This window comes from Falco peregrinus, chromosome 2 (assembly GCF_023634155.1).
Source record: "Falco peregrinus isolate bFalPer1 chromosome 2, bFalPer1.pri, whole genome shotgun sequence".
NCBI classification, from domain to species: domain Eukaryota; kingdom Metazoa; phylum Chordata; class Aves; order Falconiformes; family Falconidae; genus Falco; species Falco peregrinus.
This window is the reverse complement of record NC_073722.1, coordinates 100,301,601-100,328,113: the sequence shown is the minus strand read 5'-3', so window position 1 is coordinate 100,328,113 and position 26,513 is coordinate 100,301,601. Positions and strand designations below refer to the sequence as shown.

At 63.7% G+C, this 26,513-nt stretch overlaps 2 protein-coding genes across 2 annotated transcripts; one reads left to right on the top strand and one right to left on the bottom strand.

Moving 5' to 3' along the window:
* Positions 1–236: 236 nt before the first annotated feature.
* On the top strand, positions 237–2,181 carry SELENOM (selenoprotein M). Its single transcript, XM_055796472.1, has 5 exons — positions 237–440; positions 517–552; positions 644–678; positions 1,306–1,384; positions 1,476–2,181. Exons 1-5 carry the CDS (start codon positions 324–326, stop codon positions 1,686–1,688), a joined length of 480 nt encoding a protein of 159 aa, XP_055652447.1. The 5' UTR covers positions 237–323; the 3' UTR covers positions 1,689–2,181.
* A 693-nt stretch (positions 2,182–2,874) lies between these two features.
* Positions 2,875–26,291, bottom strand: SMTN (smoothelin). The gene is made up of 20 exons (XM_055796471.1): positions 26,087–26,291; positions 20,505–20,665; positions 20,183–20,276; positions 19,994–20,072; positions 19,565–19,902; positions 17,741–17,843; positions 17,256–17,494; positions 17,037–17,109; positions 15,616–15,714; positions 13,545–13,643; positions 11,274–11,395; positions 10,062–10,220; positions 9,894–9,969; positions 9,452–9,616; positions 8,831–8,893; positions 8,601–8,664; positions 8,108–8,278; positions 7,909–8,032; positions 7,685–7,836; positions 2,875–3,808 (listed from the first exon to the last, which is right to left on the bottom strand). The coding sequence occupies exons 1-20, from the start codon at positions 26,135–26,137 to the stop codon at positions 3,658–3,660; spliced, it is 2,583 nt and encodes an 860-aa protein (XP_055652446.1). The 5' UTR covers positions 26,138–26,291; the 3' UTR covers positions 2,875–3,657.
* Positions 26,292–26,513: the final 222 nt, after the last annotated feature.

The window sequence follows — 26,513 nt, the reverse complement described above, 5'->3', positions numbered from 1 at the left end:
TGCACTCGTGGCACGTGTGTGCAGTGTCAGTGTGCGTGCCATGGTGCGCGCAGGGCGTGTGTGCGCACGGGGAGTTTGTGATGCGCTCACGGTACCTGTGCGGCCGGTGCATGCCCATGGCGCGTGAGACGCGGTGCACGCGTGCCGCAGGGGGCGCGCGTGTACGCGGCGCGTGTGCCTGGGCGTGCCGTCGCGCTGCGCCTGCGCGGGTGCGCACATCTCGTGGGTGCGCAGCGTGCTCGCGCTCGACTGCGGCCGCCCGCCGTGCGCGCGCCCGCGGGGGCGGGGGTCCCCGCGCGCGAGGCCCGTGACGTGGCGGCGCGATGCTGCGGGCTCTGGCGCTCGCGCTGCTGGCGGCGGCGCTGGCGGCGGGGGGCGGCCCGGGACCCCCCCGGCTCCGCGGGGCCGAGCTGCGGGACCTGGCGCGGGGCAAGGTGGAGGTGAGCACGGGGCGGGCGGCGGGGGCTGCGCGCGCGGCGCGACGGCGCCGGACTGACGGGGTGTCTCCTCCCGCAGACCTGCGGCGGGTGACGGCTGAACCGCCTGCGAGAGGTAGGTGCTGGGGGCCGGGACGGGGGCGGCGGCGGCGGGGGCCGCCCCGCCGCTGAGCCGGGACGGGCCGCGCCGCCCGCTGTGCCCGCAGGTGAAGGCCTTCGTCACCCAGGACATCCCCCTCTAGTACCCGCCAGCAGCCCGCGGCAGCCCCCTCGGTGCGCATCCCGGGGTGGGCGGGATAGGACGGGACAGGGTGGGGGGCAGGGCGGGACGGGCTGGGGGACAGGGCAGGACGGGTCGGGACACGAGATAGGGCGGGACGGGCTGGGGGACAGGGCAGGACGGGACACGGGATAGGACGGGACGGGCTGGGGGACGGCGGGACGGGTTGGAGGACAGGGTGGCAGGATGGGACGGGACACGAGGTAGGACGGGACGGGCTGGGGGACAGTGTGGGACGGGCTGGGGACAGGGCAGGACGGGATGGGACACGAGATAGGACGGGACGGGCTGGGGGACAGTGTGGGATGGGATGGGGGACAGGGTGGGGCAGGCGAGGATGGGGACAGAGGATGCAATAGGACGGGACTGGGCGGGATGGGGCGGAGGACGGGACGGGATGCAGTGAAGGGCAGGGTGAAACAGGATGAGGGATGAAAGGGGATTGGATGAGGCATGGAGGACAGGGTGGTTGGGATGTGATGGAGGATGAGATGGGATGGGAGGGAATGGGATGTGACAGAGGACAGAATGAGATGGGGGACTGCATAGGCCTGCCCGGTACTGTCTGCTCCTTAATGCACCACCCAGCCATAACCTGGAGATGAAGCACTTGCCTGGTGCTGACCCCGAGCTTGTGCTCCTCAGTCACCGATACAAGGAACTGGAGGTGAATGGGCAACATGGCACACACTGCCACAGCAGGGTCTGGGTGGCTTGTGGCCCACAGGCACCAGGCTGCAATCCCTGTCTGTGTGCAGAGAATCCCCCTGAGCGACATGACCCGGGAGGAGATCAACCAGCTGGTGCAGGAGCTGGGCTTCTACCGCAAGGAGACACCTGATGCCCCTGTGCCTGAGGAGTTCCAGTTTGCCCCTGCCAGGCCTCTGCCCACACTGCCACCCCCCCAACCTTCTGCTGTTGACAGCAAGACTTCACCCGAACGTGACATGGGAGAACACCCAGACCTCTAGCAAGGGGTGCTGTGCCCAGGAGAGGGTCCCGCAGCCAGTCCTCAGCACATGGAGACAAGGGCATTACAGCACCAGGGCACAGTGCTATGGACTGGTGAAGGTGCCCCTGCAGTTGCTTGGTGCTATGTAGCCTCTGCCCCAAGGATGCCCTGAGCAGCTCCAGCCTTGAGCAGGGGTTTCCTGGGCATTGCAGACATCCTAGGGGTCCCGTGTGCCTGTTTTTGTCCTCCCTCCCCTGCAGCCCAGCATCCCTGGCTGGTCGGGGGAAGCAGTGTTCTCTGTGCACCCTCACCATGCCCCAAGGTTTAGCTGATTCCTGGCGCTGGGCAGCGGTATCCTACCTGTGTGGACAGGATGAAACCCTCAGCAGAAAGCCACAGGTGCTGAGGGTAGATGTGCTGAGTCCTGGAGGTGGGAGAGCTGCCCCCAGGGGGCCTTTACATCCCAGCAGGGTCATCTTGTATTGAGCCTCCATTAAAGCCCTTGAGTACAACTGGCTGCACTGTGTTGTCTTTCCAGGGAGTCCTTGGTGGGGTCCATTCCGCACTGCTCTGTACTGGGAGGAGCTAGGTGCTCCAATGCTGCTTGCAGAGGCAAGAGCAGACGGCAGGGTGACAGCCGCCACTGGTGAGCCAATAAACCATCCCACAGACCATCCGTGCTATTGCTGTGCCACCCCCCTCCCTGGTGTGATGGCTGGGCCACCACCTGGTGGGTTAGCCTGGGTTGAGCCACTCTTGCAGGGCATGGGAACTGGTGCAAGCCCACAAGGGGGTCCTGCAGCAGCGAGTCCAAGGCCAGTGGCTGCACTGGCCCAGTGAGGACATCCAGTCCTCGGCTGGGGAAGGGAGCAGGGTGCAGCTGCACTGTCTGCAGACCTGGCTCTGTGCAGCCTTGGTGGCAGCATGGGGTCTTCTTGTGCCAGGACTGAGGATTGCAAACCAACAGCCCTTGGTCAGGGTGGGATGCTGACAGTGCTCCTTGGCTCTGGGCATCCTTCCTGAGCAGGAGAAACAGCATGTGCCTTGCATCCTCCCAGGCTGGGTGAGCAGTAGGCCTGCAGGCAGAGGGGTCCAGGAGTGGGCAGGGCTGCCAGCACTCCCCCAGGCACTGTGGTGCACACTGCACTGGTGGCACAAAGTAGCAACGTGGCTGGGGAGAAGAACCTGAGGCAGAGACATTAACCTACAGAATAAACCTTTATTGTCTGGCTGGTATTGGTACATGTGTCAACGCAGGTGTAAAGAGGGTGACAGAGCAGGGAGCAGCGCTGAGCACGCGGTGCCAAGCTGGGGAGGTGAGCAGGGGCTGCTGTCCCAGCTCACTCTTTGGGCTCCTTGCTCCCCTGGGATCTCTTACCTCCCCACCTGCTCTCCAGCACATGGGTACTGCAGCCCCCCAGGGTGCATGAGTGCAGTGGGAAGCAGGGTGTCAGCACATGGCCATGAAGCTGTCCCCAGGGAGGTGGCACCAAGCAGGGCCAGCTGTGGGGAGAGGGACTTCCTTACAGGGGGCCAAGGAGAACCACTCACAGGTGCGCTACCTGTAGGATGCGCTGTGACACTGGCTGAGGCTCAGCCCTTGACCCATGCCAGCCCTGGGCCCAAGGACACAGCCATGCCTGAGCCTCCCCAGAGACCCAGGGGTGCTGCCCGTGGGACAAACAACTCCTGGAGAACAAATAACTTAACACACTGGAGCACAGGAGGCAAGCCAAGCTGGGGAGCATCCCTGGCAGTGCCAGCCTTGCCCTGCCTTGTCCTGCCCACAGGGTCAGTCCACAGCCAGCGAGGGCAGAGGGAGCTTCAGCAAGGCAGAGGCATGGGGTTGCCCCAGTGGCAGAGCCCACCCCTCCACCCCCCCCCAGCGCTGGTACTGTGGCCCCCCAGGACCCTCCCAGGGCAGGCAGCTCCGCACCTGCTGGCAACCCTGAGGGCAGGGGGCAGCAGGATGGCAGGCAGGGCAGGCTCTAGCACTCTTTCTGCCGCATGCGCAACTCATGGCGACGCAGGTGGTTGTAGAGGGACTGCACATAGGTGAAGACACACTTGGAGTCCGGCTTCTTCCCCATGATCATCATGTCTTCCACCTCCACCAGGGGCACGCAGTCCACCAGCGTCCTGCAGAGACGCAGCCCTCAGCACGGCCCTGGGCGGGCTGCCCTGCTGCAGGGACTGGGATAGGGGACTCACGCTGCCCAGGGCCTGCTGGTACTGAGCACTTCTGCCCTCAGTCCCGGTCAGCTCCTGCCCAGCCCTTGGCACCCACAGTCCAGGGAAGAGCACATGCTGCCTGCAACAGGGGCTGCCTGCATTTCTTGCCACCCTTGGTGCTCTCTGCCCCAGCTCTTGGTGCTGGCAGTCACCCACTACTGCTCAGGCTGTGCCCACCATCCTCCTCCTCCAGCTGATGCCAGTGCATTGCAGGGAGAAACCTGCCTGCCTGCTGGCATACATCCGTGCTGTGGCCCCAACACAAACCCCACTAGCTGGTCCAGGGAAGGACAAGGGGGGGTCACAGTCACATGCTGCCCATCACTCCTTCTGCAAGCCCCAGCCCTGCTCTCCTGCATCCCGTCAGCCTACCAGCCCAGTTCCCATTCTCATCCTGGACCAGAGCCTGGGGGGGTGCCTGCCCCAAGCACAGGATAGCACCACTGGCAGGGTGGGCACTGCCCAGGTTCGACCAGCTCAGTGGTGGCCTGTGCCTACCAGCTTCCAGTGCTAGGGTCTAGCCAGGGCCATGGCCAGCAGGTGCCAACCGTGGGGGGCCCTGACAGAGCAGCCATGGCTGCCCCCCAATCCCTGCAGCCTCTGGGCTCTGCAGTCACCCCTTCAGCAGAATGGCAGCCCTGCCCTCACTCTGCCTGCACCACCAACTCAGTGTCCTGGGCTACACATGCCATCTCTCCCCCAACTTGAGGGAGCTGCCAGCACAGCTTGGGTAGTCACTGCTACAGCCCAAGCGGGCATGGAAGGGAACTGGCCACCTCCATCCACCAAACTGGCCCCACCACCTTTCTGCTGGGGGCTAGTGGTAGTGGGGGTCCACAAGCTACCCTGCCACTGCTGCCACCCCTCCAACCCGGGTGCCTGCACCCCTGCCAGGCTGTGTGGCAGGTGTCAGCACCTATCGGGACAGACAGCACCAGAGCATCCCAGGCCGCTGTTGCCAAAAATGGCTGATGAAGCTCTAAGCACTTGGGGCAGGGGCTGTGCCAGCACCTGGGGGCTGCTTGGCTCAAACTGGCAGCCCCCACTGATACCATGGCTGGTGCAGCTGCCACCCTCTGGCAGGGGCTCCGCCTCAGTGACAGGGTGCACTGGGCAGCTCTGAGCGCAAACAGGATCAGAAACCCAGGCTGCCACCCACCACCACCACATCCCCACAAGCCCTCTTCCCTGTCTCCCCAGGCTGCAGTAACCCCGCTGCACACCTTGGCCCTCCAGCACAGCCCACCTAACTGCACAGCTGAGGAGGAACCCTCCACAGCTGGTGCCAGCCCCCTGGGGAGCACCAGGTCCAAGGAGAGCACCCCAGCCTAGGGCTCTGCTGGGACCCTGCTCCTGTGCCCCACTGTCCCAGCTTTCCCACAGGGCCCCTGTTGCACTGAAGTTGATGGGCTCTGAGCCCACAGCCTGGTTGGCCCTGGCCCCACCTCGTGATTTGGCTGCCCTGAGAAGGCGGGAGGCTGTGTTCAGGGCCTTAGGAAAGCCCCCGCCTGAGCTCTAGAGGCCCCCTGCCAGCCCTGACTCAGGGAGTGATGGCAAAGCAACAGCAGCGCAAGGAGAGCGGCTCTGTCCTTATAAAGCCAGCATTTGGGCCCCGGTGTGCTGGTGCTGCGTGGAGCCCAGGGGAGCAATGGCTCCAGCGCCAGCTAGGATGCCCCTGAAGACAGACACAAACACTGCAAGACGAGGCAGGACCCAAGCCTTGAGTCACACTTTCCAGGCTCCCTGCTCCTGCCCATATATGAGCAGGCAGCACCGTGTGGGCAGGTCACCATCACCCATGCCTGGCCCTGCAGCAGCAGCTGCCGCTCCCCTCCCGCAGCCAGGGCTGGCAGCCCGCACACACCCCAGGGTGGGGGCAAGGAGGCAGCAAGTGCAAGCAATGATGCCAGGGCATCCTGGGGAGGGGCTCACTCACACCCAGGCAGCACAGCTCAGGCTGCTGCAGAGCACCCAGAGCGGCATCCCCCGCAGCTAATCCCCTGGGTCAGGCTCAGCCAACGGGGAGGAAGAAGCCACAGCAGCACTGCTCCTGCTAGCGCTCTCCCTGTGGCTACAGAGCCAACAGCCCCGCCGGGTGACACAGCCCCCCCTTCCCCAAATCCCCATGGGCGCTATTCTGGAACCTCTACCCCTCTCCTGACAACACCTTGGCCTCACTGGTTGACACCGCCAGGACTCACCCCTCACCCACCGGCATCCCCCAGCCTCTTGCCCCAGCTGCAGCAGCTGCTCCCTGACCAAGCAGCAGCTCTGAGGCACGGGGAGATATTTGGAGGGGAAGGTTCTCACCATCGCTCCCAGGGGGGTGAAAATGGGCTACGACTTTTTGGTTTTTACCAGCCCCTTCTGGACCAGGCAGCGATAGAATTCCTGAATGTATGTGTACACACACTTCCAATCTGGCTCGCGCATCCGGACCATGTCCTCCACGTCCAGCAACTGTGGACAGTCCGCGTGCTTCCTGGGGGCAGGGAGAGAGAGGGGCAAGCCAGTGACCGCAGCCCAGTCGGGGAGGGGAGGAAGAGAGAAAACAAGAGACACAGATCAATGCAGTTCCCGTCCCTCCCCCGGGCAGATGCTGCTCTGCTCTTGCATGCTCTGGGGTGCGCAATGCAGGGGCAGGAAGGCTCCAGGCACCGCCACGCCAAGGCCATTCAGTGAGATTGGGGGGGCACAAGCAAGGGAGGGGGAGGGCGGGTGAGCAGCGTGGAGAGGCGTGAGGTCCAGAGAGAAGGACAGACAAAGGCAGAGGAGGAGTGAAGTGTCTGGTGCGCCAGGTGCTCAGGGAGCGGGTTCCAGAGCAGAGTGGCGCTCTATATAGCCCCTATATAGACCTGCTGGGAGGATGGGGTGGCAAGCCCAGTCCTCCTGCCCAGCTCCACTTGGAACCCCACAGCACAGTCCTGGTGCAGGAAGCTCGGGAGAAGACGCTCACAAGAGCTGGAGGAGGAGGAGGGACAAGAGGGCACCTGGCTTCCAGGCCGGAGGGATCAACGGCGCTCTCAAGTCCATGCCAGGTTCCCCAATTAAGGCAAAAAGTCCATTATCGGGAGCACCAAGAGCCAGGCACATGGCCCCTTCTTGCTCCACTGAACAGCACCACAGCACCCAGGGAGCTTGCAGGAGCTCCCAGCTCACACCACCACCCTGGGCACCGGCTAGGTTGGGATCCCCACCTGCCCAGCCCTGCCCCTGGGCAGGGTGCAGGAGGGGAGGAGGAGTGGGGGGGAGAGAGACAGAAGGAAGGAGAGAGGGGCTGGCTGCCAGCCCTCCAGCTGGATGCGCTCCCATCTCTCAGCACCCAGGAAAACCAGAAGCAAAAGGGGAAGGGAAGAGACTGAAGAAGCTGCAACGGCATTTGAGCCCCTACAACTGCAAAGGGAGGCACCTAGTACAAACAAACCCCACTCCCCAGGGGCTGTGGTCCCACACCCAGCACCCCAGGAGGGGATGTACTGCCTGTGGCTGGGTGGGCTTGGGAGACTGCTGCCCTGCCTTTGGGTGGTTGCTCTGCCCCACACCCAGGAAGCCCAGACCCCCATGCCCACCCTTGCCACCCAACTGGGCTGCACTGGCCTCGTGGCCCTGTCCACATAGCCACTGCTTTCCCATGGTGTCCAAACCTTGGTGCACAACACAAAGGGAGCAATACTGATGGGCACCCACCTCCAGCACCATCACCCTGCCCGTGCCCCTCCCTCACCCTGGGCAATGAGCAGGAGAGCTGCCCCAAGCCTGTGTGACTGCACAAGAGCTACATACTCTGCGGAGGAGAAGGCCACCTCAAAGTTGTGGCGGCGGTTCTGGGGTGTCAGCTGGCTGTAGTCAAACGCTTCAGGGAAGAAGTTGTGGACCAAGGCGCAGAAGGCCATGCCGTCACTCCAGCTGGACGAGAAGTTCTGGATGTCCACATGCTGCAGGAGCAGGAGAGTTAGTGAGGGGCAGATCGACCGGCCCCGGGGAGGGGGACTGAAGGTGGCACTCACCTCATAGCCCCGGGTCTTGGCTCTGCACCAGTCCAGCAACATCTGCTTGATGCTGTTGGCATTGGGCACGCCAAAGCTGGAGGACCGCTGCACAGCAGTACGTGCTGCCACAGGGTTTGGTGAGCTGCAGCAGAAGATGTGGGGTGTTATCTACGTGGCGCTCACTGCCCTAGCTGGCCTGTCCCCAGCCCAGCCTCACCTCCCACCCTCCTTCTGCAGCTTCTCCATCATGGCCTTGCGTGCCTGTGAGGCCGATGTCTTTGGCAGGCTCTGAGCTTTCATCAGCTCCTTCTTCTTCTCAGCCTGACGCCGCTCCAGTGCGGCCAGGCTGCTCTGCCTGGAGGCACTCTCGTCTTCACGGTCGAAGATACTGGGAGAGCAACAGATGAAGTTAAGAGGGGCTGCAGGCAGCCCAGGGAAGGGCATATGGTGGCCTTGGCCCATTGCCAGTCCTAGCACTTTGGAGACCTCATGTCCCTGGGAGAGAAGGGGGGTGGGCTTAGTGTCCCCGGCTGGCAGACAAGTCTCCAGGCCCGTGGGGACCACTGGAGACAGCGAATGTGCTCCAGTGACCAGGAGCTTTGCAGACATTCCCACACAGGGACACTGCAAGCTGGGCAGAGAGGGTTTGTGCAAGCAGATGGCTGACAGGGACCATTTGGGGCCGTTTCTGGGGAGGCACCACCACTCACCTGCCAGTCTTCTTGGAAGAGGAGCTGTAGGATGATTTGGTTTGAACAAACGTGCTGTTGCCACCTATAGAGAGAGAAAGAGAGAGGCCTTGGGAGGGAGCCAACGGAGGCAGCACCAGGCAGGTGTGGGGGCTCTTCCCATGCCACAGGCAGCGACAGCTCAGCAGCAGTAGTGCCCCTGGGGTTACACCCCGAGGATGCCACAGGGAAAGGGCAGCAAAAGCTCTTACCATCTGATCTCTTCACGTAACTTGACTCCATGGTTGTGGTACGGGAGGTCTTGGTGCCATCATCTGCAGGGGGCAAGGCTATGGGATCAGCTGGGGCAGGGGGGCATCAGTACTCATTGACACCCACTGCTGCCAAGCACCCTCACATCAACGTAGTGCAACAGGGAGAAGTCCCACCAGGGTAGACAGAGGGGTACAGTTGGCACAGGCCCCGCCAGGCAGAGCAAGGAGCAGGGAGCTGGAGCATCCTTCAGCTCCCTACAGTGACTCTTGGCTTGAGCCACCCAGAGACTGGGAGAGCAAAGGTGTAGGGGACCAAGGTGCAGACAAGGCTCCTGCTACCCCAAGAGGATGGAGAATCAGGTGGGAAGAACCAGAGCAGATCCCTTAAAAGTTCCCCAGGCAGGCTCTGGACAAGCCAGAAGAGATACAGCAAAACACAGCCCTCGACCACGGTCCTACTTCTAGCACAGTCAAGCCAGACCCAGGACAAGCAGCAAAAGTAGCAGAGAGAAGCTGAGATGGTAGAGCACCAGGAAAGACTCTGCATGGCCTCCCGAAGGGCCAGCACACCAGCCATGCTGGGCAAGAAAACCCTGTGCCCCCCAGCCCAGCCCATACTAGACTGGACGAGACGCTCTGTCTTGGTGACGGTGCTGCGTGCCGAGCCATCGGCTGACTGTGTGCTCTGCGTGGTGGTGGTCTCTGTGGCATGGCCAGTCCTCCCTGCTGTAGCCTGGTTCCTCATCTCCTGCAGCTGCTGGTCCCGCTCCTTCTCCCGCTGGTCTGCAAAGGCAGGTAGGAGATGGTATCAGCAGTGAGAAGCAAGGGGGGTGGGCACAGTCCCTGCCACACCAGGGGTCCTGCCAGCTGCTGCCAGTCCACAACCAGTTCATAGGAAGGATGATGCCTTCAGCCTGGCACAACCAGGGATGCAGCAGAAGACTCAACACACCCTCCTGCTTCACCACAACTGAATAGCCCTGCTCGAGCACCCTGCCAGCTTTACCTACAATGCCATTGCCAGAGACCCAACTTCTGCTGGGTTCACCATACTAAGTACCTCGCTTGCGCTGGCGCAGCTCCCGCATGGCATTTCGGATCAGTCGCCGCTCCTCAAAGTCTGTTGTCTGATCCAGCTGCAGGAGGAGGAGGTGGTCAGTATCACCCCTCTGCCACCAGCTCAGGGTCCCACCGCCTTCCCCCAGGAGCCCAGTGGCAGAGGAGGTACCATCTTATCCAGAACATCCTCATCCTCGATCCTGTTCAGCTCCTCGATGTTCAGCTTGCGCCTTCTCTCCAGCTCCCTCACTTGGACCTTCTCCATGCCATTGGGCAGCTCTGGCTCCAGCCTTGGTGCCTGGGGCTGCTCCACCACCTCTGGCTCCATCTACAAGGATAGGACTGTGCAACTGAACCTGCACCAGCTTGGCCACCCTGCACGCAGCTCAGGGTCCAGGGTCCCCATCACCCTGACACTTGCCCAGTGCCGCTTGCAGCAGTGACCCTGGAGAAGACATGCCACATGCGACAAAACAGCTCACAGCCAGTGGGGTACCATGGGCAACTGCAGCGACCAGGATAGGCAGGGAAATGCAATGTGCCCCCCTGCAGCACTGCCTGCCCCAGGAGGGCATGACAGTGTCTGACCTGCTCCCAGTCTGGTTGCTTAAACATCCCCAGATACTCCCCACACCCCATCACCACAGCCGCCGGGGCCCTCCAGCAGGCAGGGTCTGCTCTGGTGCTGCAGGCTGGGCAGCACCTGGTGCCCAGCAGCAGGAAAGGTGCTGGCAAGGCCAGTGTGTGCTGTCAGCGGCACAAGGGATTTCCAGGGAATTAAGGGACTTAGCAGAGAAAAGATCTTGCGCAGGAGATCAAGAGCCTCCCCCGCGTCCCTGCTCAGGATCTAGGCCAGCTTGGCCCCTAACAGAGCAAAGCCAGGACACCAAGTCCTTTTCAGCACGACCCCCCAGCAATGCACAGCAGGCAGTGGGCCAGGCCCGGAATAGGGCACGGAGGCAGCAGAGAGGAGGTGCCAGCATGGGACTGGAGCAACCCTGCCACGCACCTGGCCCCATCCTCTGTCCTGCTGCCCTGGCTCTGCATCTGGTCCACCACAAAGCTGCTGGCCGGTGACACTGGCCATGTGCCACCACCTGCACCTCACCATTGCTGTGTGCGGGCAGGGGTGGGACAGCTGCGGGAAGCCCGCCTGCCGGGACAGCGTGCCAGCAGCACAGAACAGGTGGGTGCCGTTTGCAGCAAGCCCAAATGGCAGCAGATCCCAGTGACACTGCATCACCATGCACCGCAGCCACAGTTCCACCTTGTGCCAGCAGCTTCACCTTGGCTCCAGGCACCCTCAGGACCCCTACGGGCCGGTGCCAGCCTCTCGCCCCCCTGCCAGGCGCTGCCGTGGGGCAGAGCTGCCTGCACTCACGCCACTGTCGCTCTGGGAGAGGTGTGGGGCCGATTGCTGGCGCATGCTGGAAAAAGCAGGCGGATGAGCCACGGGGTCACCAGGCTCCTCAATGCCCTCAAAGGATGTGCAAGGGTCCAGTGCTTCCAGGAAGAGGGTGCTGAGGTCCTCCCCGGGGGGCTCCTGCAGCCGCAGCCACAGCACCAGCAGGTCGAGGTGGTGGCTCAGGCGTGCCAGCTCTGCCCGCAGCTCCAGGTGCTCCTCCTCCAGCGCCCGCAGCGCCAGCACCAGAGGCTGCACCCGCCGCAGCACCTGCTCCAGCTGCCCCTCCACCACCACCCAGAAAGCCCCCAGCTCCTGCCGCAGCTCCACCAGCTCAGCCGCTCTGGCCTGCGCCAGCCTCTCCAGGCTAACCCCTGGCATGGCAGCAGTGCCGGTCCAGCAGGCGTTGTGGCAAGCCCCTCAGCTGTCCTCCACCCTTTATAGGGGCTCTGGGTGCACCACCCCCATCTGGAGGCCGGCACAGCAGGGCTCCACGCCTGCTGGGCTATTCTTGTCACAGTGGCTGGGGGTCCTGTGCAGGGGTACCGAGGCAGGCACAGACACTTGGCAGCATTTCCAGCCCTGGAGCCAGGTGGCTCAGTGAGGGGGAGCCCTGACAAGCGGCCCCCCCAGCCCCAGACGGCTGCCAGTGCCCCCAAGTGCCAGCTTAGCATGGCCGGGGGGCACAGCACATGGGTTAGAGCCCCCATGTGGGATCAGCCCAAGGCCATCATTGTGTCGGATGTGCTCCAGGGCTGGGGACCACTCACGCCATGTGTGCTTTCGTCCGAGCACCCTCCTGCTCCTGGCTTGCATCACCCACAACACACCAACATCTCCAGCCCCAAGCTGGCGCCAGGGCCCCAGCCACGATTTTTGGGGGCCTCCATCCCATTCCCCCTGTGCTGCCTGATGAGTACCCCAGGGGTGCAGATCCCTGCACAATGGGCACAGGCAGCACCCCACCAGTGAGAGGACATGCCGCAGCAGTCACTGTCCCCAGATCCCACACCCCGCTGGTCCCTCTGACCAAGCCCTACCTGGCAGGGCTGCCAGCACCACTACCGCTGCTGCTGCCGCCTCCTCGTCCTCCCTGCCCACTGGGATCACACCTGGAGGCTGTGTCTCCCACTGGGCAGCTGATGGGTCCCAATGCCCCCACCCCACCAGGCAGCACCGCTAATACCTTAATGAGAGCTGACGGGCTGCTCAGGCCAAGCCTGCCCAAGCACATTAATGCGGGGAAGTCACCCCTCTGCAGGCAGCGAGCTGCCCGCAGGCAGCAGGGCCTGCCAATTAGTGCAGGCAGCACTTGAAAGCAGCCTTGCCAGGCTGTGGGTGCTACCTGCTTCATGCCAGTAAGGGCTGAGCCGAGGACGGAGCAAGACAGCGGAGCCAGGGCTACCAGTGGTGCCATGCCACTGGCAATGTCACGTAGGTAGAGGCAGCTGGGAGAGCCAAGCGCATGCAGGGCCACAAGCAAGGCAGCGCTGCACTTGACATCCCTGCTCCTGCCAAGGCTGCATGCATGAGCGCCTCGCATTACCCTAGATGGCCAGGAGCAGATAAAAGCACTTGAACGGGGCTGCCTCCCGTGTACACCCAGCTCCGCCACCCAGGGTGGGGGGAGGGCTGCGTGTGCATCCCTCTCCCCCCCCCAAACAGAGCAGAGGGTTTCAGTTTGGGGGTTTTCTTTGTTGTTGTTTTTGTTGGGTTTTTTGGTTGGTGTTTTCTTTTTTTTCCAGTCACACCCAAGAATCCCACCTGGGCCAGGCGGGCTGGGGCTGCTGCTGACTGCAGTGCAGGAGCAGGCAGGACCCCAGCCCACAGCTCCAGGGTAGATCAGAGACTCTCAGGGAACCTCCCCTGGGGCAGGGACCCCAGCGCCATGACCAAGGTCCATTGCCAGGAGGGAAAATAGAGGGATGGGTGGCAATTGATTTTTCCCCGAGCTGCTCCCACACTAAAGGGTGTTTAAAACAGAGGGAGACCCACAAATGGCTCCCAGCCCACCTCTCCCCCTGGCACCCTGAGAGTCTGCATACATGGCACAGTTCAGGGCACTGGGGACTCATGTGGCTAGGACTGTGGGTCTACACATGGACCTCAGGGTCTCTTTGTAAAAAGGAAAACAGGCACAGCCTCTGGACTGTACCACCAGTGCCAACCCACCCAACCTAGTCACTGCTCCCCACCCCAAGCCCAGAAGCCCCCAAGTATGAGCCCATGGCACCCAGCCCTTCTGGGCACTCACCTTGGTGACATTGCTGCTGATGCTGCAGAGGCTGCTGACGCTGCTGGGGACAGTGGTGATACGGATAGGGGTGCTGCGCAGCCCCAGGGTCACCTCTACAAGAGGAGCAAGAGGCACACAGGGTTTGCTGCAGCCCCAGCCTGGCAGGTTCAGCTCCACACCTGGGGATCGGCTCTGGACAGGCTGCCTGGCTGCAGCACGCACCCTGCCTCAGCAGTGGGCATTGAACTCTGGCACAGGGGAAGGGCTCAGAGTACAACCAAGGGACAAGGAAACCAGGCCACTTTCCCACCCTGGCTCATCCTCCTCCCCCCATGAAAGGGTACTTTCCAGTGCTCCAGCTGGAGCCAAGACCCCCTTGGTGCAAGGGATGGGCCCAGCATCCTGAGCCAGCCACATCCACAGGCAGGCAGGGCCAGATCAGACACTGCGCAGCAGCAGGGATGGGACAGTGCAGGACAGCATGGAATTCCCTGGACCAGCAGGTCAGTGGGGACAGTGGATGGGGCAGGCCTGCAGGGGTTGGGCAGGGGGCTGGGAAAGGACCCAGAGCATGAATGTGGCAGGAGAGCAGGGAGAGTGACAGGCTGCAGGGCCAGTACTGAGATGCCCCGAGCAGGCTGAGTGTCCCTGCCAAAGGGTGAGGGCTGCCAGGCACACTTCTGCCCATGGTCCCTGCTCTTCTGGCAGTGCAGATGCTCAGCCTCCAGCACCCAAATGCCAGCGCTTCTGCTCACATGTCCCATCAATGCCTGCCTGGCCTATCACTACCCAACCTGCTCATTGCTGCTCATCTCCCTGCTGGTCTCCACCTGCTCACTGGTGCCTGCCGCTCTGCCAGTGCCCAACTGCCCACTGGCACCCATTTGCTCCACTGCCCACATCATCCTGCTGGGAGCACTGTCCCACATTGCTTATGGCTCTGCCAGTGTCCACCTGCCTGCTGTTGCCCACTGTCCCTATGGTGCCTGCCTCCCAAATGTGGGCCCACCTGCCCACCTTTCCCAGTCCTACCTCCCTGAATGATGCCACTCAGGCCCGCCATCCCTACGGCGCACCGCTGCGCAGCTCATCTTCCCCACCCCGTCCTCAGAACGGGGGCTCTCTGCCCCTGCCACCCACCCCGGCTGTCTCCCGAGGGACACCACCTGCCTGCACCACCCCGTCTCCCCCGCCCCACCCACCCACCCGGTGCCCCAGCCGCTGGTCGCCCCTGCACAGTGCCCACCTGCCCGCTGGCTGCCGGGGGTGCCCCTGCCGCTGGTCGCCCCTGCACAGTGCCCACCTGCCCGCTGGCTGCCGGGGGTGGCCACAACGCAGGGTGCGAGGGGCCGCACGCGCCCATCCTTGATCTCGATGGTGAAGCAGGTCTTCATGCCGTCGAGGCCGGGGCGAGGACTGGCAGAGACCGTGGCCGGACGCCGCTCTGCGCCTCCGCCGCCGCTGCCCCGCGCGTTTTGAGCGGTCCCCGGCGGTGCCGTGCGGGGCCCCCGCTGCCATTGGCCGGGCCCGGCCCGCCCCCCCGCGCCGCCCGCCCCCCGCCGGGGTGAAGCGCTGGGCGCGTTCCCGCACCGAGGCGGCCCGCGGCAGGGACGCGGCGGGGCTGGTCTCTGGGGGGGGGGGGGGGGGGACGGGACACGGGACAAGCATGGTGGGGTCACCGGTGGTGCGGCGACCCCACCAGGCATGCTGCGCCCCTGGGTGCCCAGACCGTGCGTGGGGGCACAACCCCCCTCCAGTGCCCTGCCACCACGCACATGCCTCATGTGCCTCGGTGCTAACGCAATGCATGCTGCCCGCCCCCCCCCCCGCCCCCCATGCTGCCCTTCCCTCCAAGCTCCGGCCCCCCTGCTTCCACTGGGGCCTTGGCTGCTTGTGGACACGGGTGGGGAAGGGTGGATGCTGGGGAGGGGAGGGGGGACGGGGGCAAGAAAGCAGGTGGGCAGCCAGCACGGCTCAGCCAGCAGCAGCCAGCAGTGTCCTGCCACTGCAGAGCTCCGTGCCTCCCCAGGCTCTCCCACCACTGGGAAGCAGAGAGAGCAGAGGCAGCTCCCACTGGGACCTTACCTGTGCGGCCAGCCAAACGCAGACAGGAGGGCGCTTGCTCCAGCTGGTGAGTGTTCAGGCAGACCGGGGTCCCTGCTACATCCCGGGTGGTCACTGCTACTTGGGAAGGGACAGGCCAGATATGCAAGGGGAGCAGAGGGTGAGCAAGGCACAGGGTGCTGTTGCCATCCCTGCCCTCTACCACATCCCCCCTCCAAGTCTCTGGGGCCCCTCTCCCTGTCATCCCACACTCCCCAGAGCGTAATGCCAACATCCACCACTGCTCAGAGGCTACCGTGCACCGCAGGCAGCTGGTTCTGCCCTGCAGTGCCAAACTACACTGCAGAGGAGAGCAAGGCAGATGTTGGGGTACCCACACCCCAGCATGTCAGTGAGTGGTACCTGGGGTCTGTGCTGGAAGATTGGGATCGCTCTTGCACCCACCAGGCCCTGGCATAGCAGGGCCAGCCCTGCATTGCCTCTGGAGGGGAAGGTGAGGGGGCCCAGTGGCTCAGCCCCTGCCTGGGGGCACCCAGGGTGCAGGCAGGCACTGAGCAGGCAGTGCTCTGGCCTGGGGCCAGAGTTGCTGATACCCAAGTTTGCAAGGGGCAGGGGGGGCCTCAGCCTCTCCCCAGTACCCAGATTTCAGCCCCTAGGTGAGACAAGGAGAGTCAGATACTGTATGCTTCCCTCTGCCCTGGTGCTGCAGCCCACCACCCACCAGCATCTCCCCAAGGTTTCTGCCTTCCCAGATGCCAGCAGCCCCTCAGGGCTTCTTGGAAGAAGGGGATCTCCACCTGCAAGGGTGGCTGCAAGTGGGAACCCTGACCCTGGGGACAAAGAGCTGCCTTCTGGCCCTCCCCCCCCCCACCCTCCTGTTCTCCCAGCACAGCCATGGGGATGGTTTTCCCAGCAGTAGGAAGAGGGCAGCTGCTGGCCACTGTGATCCCTCAAGGCTCCAGGGAGGAGTAAGGTGCTTGGCCCTGGCCTGGCCAGTGAGCATAGCTCCAGGGGGGTCAGGGTCAGCAGACGCATGACTCCTAGCCTTATTGGGACAAAGAATGCAAAAGGCCAGGGTTTGCTGCCTGCACGGATTCCCTTTCATGGCCCTGCTGCTGCCCAGCCTGGAGCTGAAGGATTGGTAAACAGCCCGCCTGGCACCCTGCTCTTCCCTGGCACCCTGCTCTTCCAGCACCCAGCTGGGGCAGGCACTGTCACTGCACAGCTGGGTGGCAAATGGCCATTGGCTGTGGATGGCCCTTGGCCTGGCCATGTCCTGCCCTCACATTCCTGTCCCAGTTGCATAGACTTAAATCACATCCCCAGGGCTGACTCCTTTTCCTGCACTGCCGGGATGCATGTGCCACAGGGCAGGGGGGCAGTGGAGGTGGACATGACACAGGCACAGCCCCAGCACTCCCTCCCTGTGGGGCTACACTTACCCACTGATGCCTCCCCACACCTTCTGGTTGGCTCTGGCACCTGACCATGCACCCCAACACCGAGCTGCAGGGACTGAAAGGGGCAAAGCAGTCAGCTGAGGAGAGCACACCCTCCCCCCCAGCCTTCCCTCCCACCACCCGGCTGCCTTCACCTGCAGGGCTGCCAGCCCCTAGTGAAGAGGGCAGTGGCAGCCCTGGACCATGCTGCCAGCTCCGTACCTGGCTGCCAGCACTGGGCTGCTCCACCTGGTGGCTTTGCCCTCCACCAGGCTCCTGGGCTGTGGCAGGGCTGCCGGGGCTCCCTTCCTTCCAAGCTGCCTGGTGCTGCCCCTTGGGCTGGGCTGCATCCAGGGAGCACAGCTGGCCCTGCGCCGGCTCCTTGCCACCATCTTCAGGCTCCAGACCAGGCTCCTGGGCCGGCTGCAGCTCCAGGACCACAAGGGTCCCCAAGACCACAGCTGCAGGAGAGAGAAGAGGCTCTGCATGGGGAGAAGCCTGTGGCTACCTGCAGGACATCCCTGTGGCTACCTGCAGAGCATCCTGGCTCCCATGGCCCCGCCAGGTGCTCAGCTCCCCTGCCCACACCTTTGGGAGATGTGGTACTGCCCTCTCCATCCTCCTGCCCACAGCTGGCCCTGGCACTGCTCCAGCCCCAGGCACGCACCCAAGACAGAGCTTTGGCACTGGCATTCACAGGGACTCACCCTGGGTGCTGGGTTTCTGGGGGTCTCCCGCCTGCTGTCTGCATAGCTCCTGCATCCCAGCTGGGACATTCTCCCGCTCCACCATGTCATCTTGCCTGTGGGCCTACGGAAAAGCAGGGTGTGAGCGGGGCCAGCCCCACTCTGGTCTCTAACCAGGTCACCCTGTCCCACCCCTGCCACCCAGCCAGGGATATGCTGCAGGCCGTGGCCTCTTCCCATGCCACCCAGGTCCCTACTGGCATGTTGCCAGGGATGGACAAACCGCTCCCTGCCCAGGGTTCGCTGCAGGAGGCTGGTAGTGAGACAAGTGTCCCCACACCCTGCTGCCTCCACCAGGCAGGGAGATGCTATATCCACTGAAGTAGGGGCCCAAACCCTGTGCAACCCTGCAGCTCCTGGTACTCCTCTGCATGGGGCTGATAAGCACCAGGGCATGGAGCAAGGAGCTGGCTCTGGGGTCCCTCTGTGGCCCCGGCCACAAGTACACCAGCCTTGTCCAGCATGGCTGCCAGGAGGGGAAAACAGACCCTGTCTAGTGCCCCTGAGGCAAGGATCACCCAGTTTTGCATCACCCTGTCCCTGCCCCGCAGCACCAGCAGCTCCGCTCAGCAAATGACGTGATCCTCTGTGCACAGGACCACATGCAGGTGACAGGCATGTCCCCAACATATGCTTGAGCAGGACCAGGCATGGTGTTCTGTTGTCACCAGCCAGACCACAGGGTGCCACAGTCCTGGCTGTGCCAGTGCCTCTAGGAACACTGTGGGCTCCAGGCACCGATGGCCCTGGAGTCAGAGTGAGAGGTTGAGAGCAACCCATACCCTGAAAAAGCACAGGGAAACCAAGACCCAAACCCAGGCACCACTGCAGCTGCTGTTTAAGGGAAATGGCCCTGGGTTTGGATCAATCAGCCAGAGTGCAACAGCCCCGCCAGCTGCTCGGGAGATGTCCCAGCACGGCCAGGACTGGGGGCAACATGCCAGCACATCCGGATGGGGAAGGCAGACAGTGCTGAAAGGTGGCACAGGGCCATGGTCCTCCCTGCAGACACTTGCCATGGCCCCAGGGTAGGCAGAAGTGGAAGCTGGGGTGAATGGAGGCAGATGTGGGGACCTACACCTTCCTGCTTGGCTGTGGTTATAACCAATTCTTCTCCCTTCCCCACCCTCTCCTGCAAAGGGCAACCTCACATGGTGTCCCTGCAGCGATTGCCTACCACCACAAGAGCCACAGTCCCCTGTGGGGTCACCACTGCTGCATAGGAAACCCAGGCATGTGCCATTCCTTTCAGCCCTGCACACCAGCTCAGATTTCCCCCACCCAGAGAGCCCCCACCATGGCTGGTGGGCACCAGCCTTGCTCCAGAGTGAGCCCCAGCACCTCAAGAGCCAGCAGGAACCAGCATGGGGAGGGGGATGGGAGGGATCATGGTTTCTGCCTGTGCAAGGGGATTGATGCAGGCAGCTGCTTGCATGCAGGATGAGTGGCTGACATCTCCAAACAGCACCATTGCCAGAGCCACAGCAGGAAGGGGTGCACCAAGCACACTGAGGGGTCTCACAGACCACTCCCCCACAGCACTCACACCCAGGCTGCATCCTCAGGGAGAAGCCTGGACACCCAGACTTGAGCCCCCAGCTTACCACCACTGCAGCCACACTGGCACAGCCCAGCTGCATCCCCCAGGCCCCCAGCTCCACCTCCCCAGTTCCCTCAGGTGGTGTGCCTGACATGCCTGGGAGTTTGTGCCACAGGCAGGCTGGCACAAGAGCTCAGGGAGGTTTTCAGTAGTTCTATCCCCCCAGCAGCACCCTGCACACTCACCACTGAGCCTTTGGCCTCCTGGGCAGGGGGCTGCTCTGCAGCACCCCTGTGGCCACTGTCTTCTGGCCCAGCCAGCACCGGCTGCTCTGCATCATCCTGCTGGCTGGTGTCCCCACTCCTAGATGTAGCCAGGGGCTCAGCACTGCCCTTGTCATGGCTCTCCCCACTCACATCCAGGGCTGGCAGCTCAGTATCACCCCTCTGGCTGTTCTTCCCACTGTCAGCTAGGGCTGGTGTTTCAGCATCATCCCTCCGGCTGCTTTTTGCATCCCCAGGCACTGCAGGAGGCTCTCTGCTGTCCCTTCGGCTGCTCTGTGTGTTCCCAGCCAGGGTTGCAGCTGGATTGGAAGCAAAGGCAGTGTTTAGGAAGCTGCCCATGTCACAGGCTCACCAGGGCAGCTGCTCTGGGACCCAAGGATGGTGCCTCACCTTCAATCTCCTCAGCCCGCAGCTTGCGGATGGCAGCTCGAATCAGCTTGCGCTCCTCATACTCACCTGCTGCCCGCAGCTGCAAGAAGGAAAGACCCAGGAGAGAAGCAGAGTCAGCCCCGGCACACAGTCAGCCCCGGCACACAGTCAGCCCCGGCACACAGTCAGCCCCGGCACACAGTCGCTCACCAGTTTTGTCAGTTCCTCCACATCAGTGATGGCTTCAAGCTGCTGGGACAAGGCAGCCAGGGCTGCCTGCTGCTTCTCCTCCAGGCACTGGGACCTGCGCAGGGGCGAGAACAGCCAGAAGGGAGCTGCCATGGGTACTCAGAAGCAAAGTCCTCTCGTAGGCAGCCAGCAAATACAGGCAATGGGCACCTCCCACGCACCAAACAGCTTGGCGCCGGGCTGCTCGCACCCTCACACCCACCCAACTCTGTTCCAGCCACAGTGGGGACAACGCTTGGCCCCTGGAGCAAAGTGAGACCCCGGCCCCAGTTCATAAACTCACCGCGGCCAGTTCTCTTTGTCGTCCTGTCGGTGGCTGCCACGCTCTGGGCGGAAGCGTTTGGATGCCAGCGCCTCCTCGTCCCGCTCCAGCTCCTGCCGCTGCAGCTCCCTGATGGCTGAGCGGATGCGGCGCCGCTCAGTCAGGTCCAGCGTTGCCTCCAGCTGGGTGTGACAGGGCAGGGCTCAGCACTGGCACCAGTGGCTGTGGCCCCCCAGTTCAGTCCTGGTACCGCCCTCCGCTGGGCTGCTGTGGCTGCCCACACACCATACAATGGGGCCGTCTGTCTGTCAGGGCCCACGCATACACTGCCCGGCACTGCCTGGCCCTGCAGGGAGCGGGCACAGCTCCCCCCGGGGGGCAGGATGCTGAGACCAGCCATGGCAAAGAGGGGCTGTCATGGTGGCATCCAGACCTCTAGGCATGCGAGGGGCAAGGAGACGGGGCCCATTGGTGGTCCATGCAGCCTCCATGGGTTGGTTCGCTGCAGCCCTGCCTCCCAATGCCATCAGCACAGGGATGAGCTGCTCCACACAAGGTGGGTGAGACAGCAGAGTGGGACAGCAGAGTCTGTTCCCCTCCCACCCCCACAGCCCCCAGGAGGTGTTGATTTGGAGGGTCCCAGCACCCCACTGAGGAGAGGTGCCCCTCACCCCCCCTGCAGCCCTACCTACCCTCACCCAGTACTAGGGGATGGCAGGCAGCTCTCAGAGCCAATCCATGAGCAGGATCTGTCCTAAATCAAAGTCCAACCCTCTGTATGTAGGAAGCGTGGCTACGACCCCCCCTACAGCCCACCCATGAACATCTCATGGGTGCTTCTCAGCCCACACAAGGCCATGTGCCAGGACCTGGCACAGGCACCCTGAGCTGCTTCCCCTCTTCCAGATCAGGTCCCCAGCCCCCATCCTGCCACAGGCCCAAATGCTTTGAGGGGGCCATGCACAGGCCCCTCCCAAGCTGAAGAGGGGCAGAAGGCAGCCAAATCTGCGGGGAAAGGCCAGCCAGGGCAGGCACAGCCCCACTGTCCTCCCATCATCCTGCTGTGGGACATCAGGACCGAGCCCAGGAGGCAATTTCCCATGGAGCTCATTAAAAATAAACCCTGTGACCCCCAGCAGCTGCTGTCAGCAACAAGCCCCAGCATGCTGGGAGCAGCTGCAGCTACGCCATGGCACAAGAACATCAGTCCCCTCCCTCCCAGTCCCACAGGCCACCACCAGGCCACCCATCCGGGCTCTTCAGGTTCCGCTGCAGTGAGAATCCAGGGCTGGTCCCTCAGCTGTACCCAGGCTGAAGAGTGCTGAGGGCCCCAATCCACCACCCACCCACAGAACCCCCCTTCACAGAGCCCCCACAAAGACATTGCCTTTCACCTTGGCTGCTTGGGGTTTGGGGACCAGGGGAGGATATTTCCATCCCAGTGAACCCAGCCCGTGCCAGCCAGGGGCATTATCCTTCCCCAGATGGATGCTTGGCAGGAAACCCTAGCACAGGGGTCCTCAAACTACAGCCCACGGGCCGGATACAGCCCCCCAGGGTCCTCAATCCGGCCCCCAGTATTTACAGACCCCCCCCGCCAGGGGTTGGTGGGGGGAAACCAAGCAGCCGCAGATGACCTCCTGCCACTTCATCCGCACGCCGGCCCCCTGTTTAAAAAGTTTGAGGACCCCTGCCCTAGCAGGATGCTTGGCAGCTGGGACCACCGACCCCTGGGGCAGCTCCTCCATGCCAACCCAGCACTGAAAATGCACACAACTGCAAGGGCATGCTCCCTCCCACTCTGGCAGCCCCCCCCCCCCCCCCCCCCCCCCCCACTGGCTGGCAGTGCCATCCCTCCCAGCATGCTGCGCCACTTTTCACATCCCACAGCAGCATGTGTCTGCCTCCTGGCCAGAGCTGGGGCTGCAGGCCCCCGAGCTCTTATCCAGAGCTGGCATCTCTGCCAGTGCAAGGGCAAGGAAGCAGCTGGGAAGAGCAGGAGCCACTGCATTGCCAGGGCAGGGGGATGTCAGGAAGGAAACCAGCCCCTTTGTCCACATGGGCCTCCCATTTCCCGTTTGCACTGGGCCTGCCTGCCCAGGGCAGCCGTCTGCACCCTGGGGATGCTGCCACAGGCAGGGATGCTGGCTTCCAGGAGAAAGGCGTAAGATGGGGCCCTTCCTGATCCAGCAGAGACAGTGGACACCCTGGCTGACCGGGAAGCCCAGCTCCACAGTGCACAACAGTGGCAGCAATGGGGGTGGCAGCAATGGGCTGGGGGAGCAACAGAACCCGGTCCAGCCCAAAACAAGGGGCTGGAGGTGGAGGCCCCATGGCAAGCATGGCTCTCCCCACAGCCATGCAAAGGCCTTGAGGACAGAAAAACACTACTCTGTCACATGCTAGGAGGCCAAAGCCCTGGTCCTTCCCTAAATAAGCTGCTGGTGTTGCATGGCTTGTCTCCAGCAGCTGGGTCAGAGCAATGAGGAGGGGGGCAGCAGCTGCAGAAGCCAGAAGTGCAAGGAAGGGGGGGGGGGGGGGGGGGCGGCAGGCATGATGGGGTACCCACCCCACACATCCCAGAGCAGGGGGAACCCTGGCACCCCCGTGCTACATGACACCTGTCTATTAGCTCCAAGGTCTGCCCTGCACAGGAGGCTCCAGCTGGGACCTGACCTGCACCCAGGTCCTGGAAGTCTTCTCCCCACAGGAGAAATGGCAGCAGAGCAGGAGAAAGAGCCTTGTCCCAAGCCCACGTCAGCAGGGAGCCAGGATGAGGCAAATGAGTGGCTTTGGAGGCTCCATGGCCAGCAGCAAGGGGAAGTGTGCCGGAAACCACAGCTGGATCCAGGGGTGGGGAGGGTCTGAGAGGCCCAACCCTGCTGGCATGGGCAGGCCCAGGGATCAGCACATGCCAGAGCCCCACCAGCCCTGCCCAGCCAACGGCAAATTAGTGGTTATGAGCAAACGCCTGCCTCAGCACACACACAACATGGCTTTGTGAAAAGGGTGCTGGCAAGGCACCCATCAGCTGCTTTCCTGATGATGCTCAAGCAGAGCAGTGTTCAGAGCCCCAGCACAGCTGGCAGATCCTCCAGGAGGGCTAATTACTGCCCTGCATCCATTTGGTTCCCAGAGCAGCTGAGCACAGAGCACTTGGGAAGGCTGGAGCCCGGCCACTGGCAAACTGCTCTGGGAACAGGACCCAGGCACATCAAACACCTCCTGCAGCCCCAGACTTTGCTGTCACTTTTGGAAGGAGCCACAGAGAGTGTGGCTTCCTCCTGAGCAGAGGAAAGCAGGAAGGATTGCTGGGTGACAGGGACATAGCAGAGATGCAATGCTCCTTGGGGTCATTGAAGCCTTTCCCAAAGGCCACCAGGTATAAGAAGGGGAGCTCATGGCTGTGACTTTCCTAGCTCAAGCCTGCCCTGTCTCTGCCTGCAAGGGGATTTGCATCCTGCCTGTCTAATTAACCACACTGAGAACTGGAGGGGCTGGGAGAGGCAAGCAGTCCCCAGCCTGGGCCAGCAGAACACAGCCTGGAGCTCGGCACAGCCCTGAGCAAATAATCCCCTGCTTCCAGACACTCAGCTAAGGGCCACCTGGCAGCAGCACCCAACCCACATTGTCCACTGCAGCTCCCCCCCGGGCTCCTCCAGGCCTTTGGTCATCTTCATGCTGCATCACAAGTTCATCCCAACTGGTCTCCCCAGGACTGGGGTAGCAGCAGGCAGCTGGGGGGTGAAACCACGTGGATGCCTGTGGGAGGCAGATGGGGGGCAGAGGCTCCCCAGTAGCTCTCAGCCCAGCCACAGTTCTGACAAGGGGGCTGCAGGAACCTGCTCGCATCCCCCAGCCTCCTTCCTCCAGGACCCGCAGGGATCTCACATACTGTTGCCAAGGTCTCACTTGCTGGGAGAGAGGAGGAGAAGCAACCTGGAGCAGAAGGCTGCAGAGAGCAGAGGGAAAGGGAGGAAGCGGTGGGAGAGGCAGTTTTCCCTTATATGGGCTAATCCTCTTCCAGCTGAGTGGAGCCAAAACCTAACCAGAAAGAAAAATAATTCCTTCCCTGCCTCACGTCATCTTGGAGCAGGCTTTCCCCAGCCCATGCCACAGAGGCACAGGGAGATCCGAGCCATGAGACCGGTGCTCTGGGGACACAAAGCCCCAGTGGGTCAAAGACAAAGCCCTGGGGAGAAGCGGTGCTTGCTGCTCGGGTGAGATCCACCTTTCTAGGCTGCTGGAGACCCAACCGCATTACAGACCTGGCACCCACCCCATCACTGCTCCTGGGGCTCCTTCTCAGTCCAGGAACAGCTGCTGGGACATGACTGAGCTAAAGCACTGGCCGGACAGGGAGAAACCCAGACCACCCATCCCCACACTCCAGGGCCCTCCATTGACCCCAACAGGACCTCACAGAGAGCGGTGGGCTCCTCGGGCCACCACCAACGGGCAGGTCTGCGCACTGCCACCCAGAGCGGGCTGAAGGTGGCCCATCGAGGGGCTCTGGCAGCCCCGTGCAGACCCCCTGCCCATGGCACAGCGCCGCTCCCGCCCCCCGCCCGCGCCGCGGCACCCCGACTCTTTCCTGTTCCCGCAGACGTGCCTTCCCGGCTGACTCAGCTTCCTGCCGCAGCCCTTCCCAGCCGGGCCAGACCACCCCGCGCTCAGCCCCGGCACCCAGCAAGCCCCCTGCCCCGACCCCCGGGGCTGGGGGCAGGCAGCAGGGCTGCCCGAAGCAGGGCAAGCGTTTTGTAGATCTTGCCGGTGCAAAAGCCCTGACTGAGCAGGTCACAGTCCAGCACCCGGGGTCCCACCTTTGGGACACAAAGGCGCTCGTCCCGTCCCCCCCCCCCGAGCCTACGCAGTCCCGGCAGCCGCGAGGCCGGGCTCGGCTCTGACTCCCGAAGAAATAAACGGAGCAGGAAAGCGGCTCGACCGTCGCTGCAGCAGCCGCCACACACGGAGATGCTCAGCCACGCGGGCAGGGCACGGGGCGCAGCTGCTGGCACAGGCCAGCCCCGGGCAGCACGGCAGCGGAGAGCCGGGCCAGAGGCAGCCGGCACCGGTAGCGCGGTGAGCTGTTAACGGAGGCGGCCGGAGAGAACGTCCCGGGCGGGAGCCGCCGGCCAAGGGGACGGGGCCAGCACACTCAGATGCAGCCTGAGCGCGGGTGCGAGCGCAGCGCCGAGGCCACCAAGCAGCGGGGCCAGAGCCTGCGGCGTCCCTGGGCAGGACGGGGCCGTGCTAGAGCTGCCCTGCGCCCAGAGCTCCGGCCCAAGACAGCTCGGGCCCCTCCGGTGCTGCTCTCCGGCCCCACCAAGCACTGCGGCGGGTCCTGGCCAGCGGCCCCCGTCATCCCCCAGGCTGAGGGGCGGCGGCAGCTCCGGCACCTACGGAAGGCGCGGCCTGGCCCACGATACGGCTAAGCCTCCGGGGCCAGCCCGGCTGCCAGCCCTGCCCGCGCCCCAGCCAGCCACCGCTCGCCCGGCCTCGACGGGGCGCCGGGCACCGCCGGGCACACTCCGGACCGTGCCCCCGGGAGCCGCCACGAGCCAGCAAAGGCTGCGGGCAGCCGACCCGCCGCGGGGACTCACCAGCTTCCGCAGCGCTCCCTCGTCCATGCCGAGAAGGTTCTCCTGGGACATCCCGGGGCCGTGTCACCGCTGCCGGCCAGGACTCGGCGGCGAGCCGAGACAACAAAGAGCGCTCGGCTCCGCTCCGCTCGCTTTAGGTCCGGCCCGGGCCGGCCCGCACTCCCCACAGCCCTGCGGCCGCCCGCGGATTCCCGCCAACGCGCCCCGCCCCGCCCGGCGCCCGCCGCCACCATTGGCTCTCCGCGCCGGGCGGGACGGCACGGCCCCACCCCCGCTCCGCCCCCCCGCGCAGGGGTAGCGCCACCCCCGTGGCCGCCGAGAGGGGGTCCGGGCCGGGGTGGGGGGCTCGGGGGGGTCCCGGGCCCGTGCGGCCGGGTCGCCGCACCGGGCACTCCGGGCTTCTCCACACGCAGCCGCGGGTGCACCC

Coding starts and splice junctions, on each gene's coding strand:
- SMTN (XM_055796471.1), bottom strand. CDS start 26,137: ATGTCCCAGGAGAACCTTCTCGGCATGGACGAGGGAGCGCTGCGGAAG. Junction 19,903..19,993: donor GCGGGCTGAGGAGATTGAAG/GTGAGGCACCAT, acceptor CTTCCAATCCAG/CTGCAACCCTGGCTGGGAAC. Junction 10,221..11,273: donor TCTCCCAGAGCGACAGTGGC/GTGAGTGCAGGC, acceptor CTATCCTTGTAG/ATGGAGCCAGAGGTGGTGGA.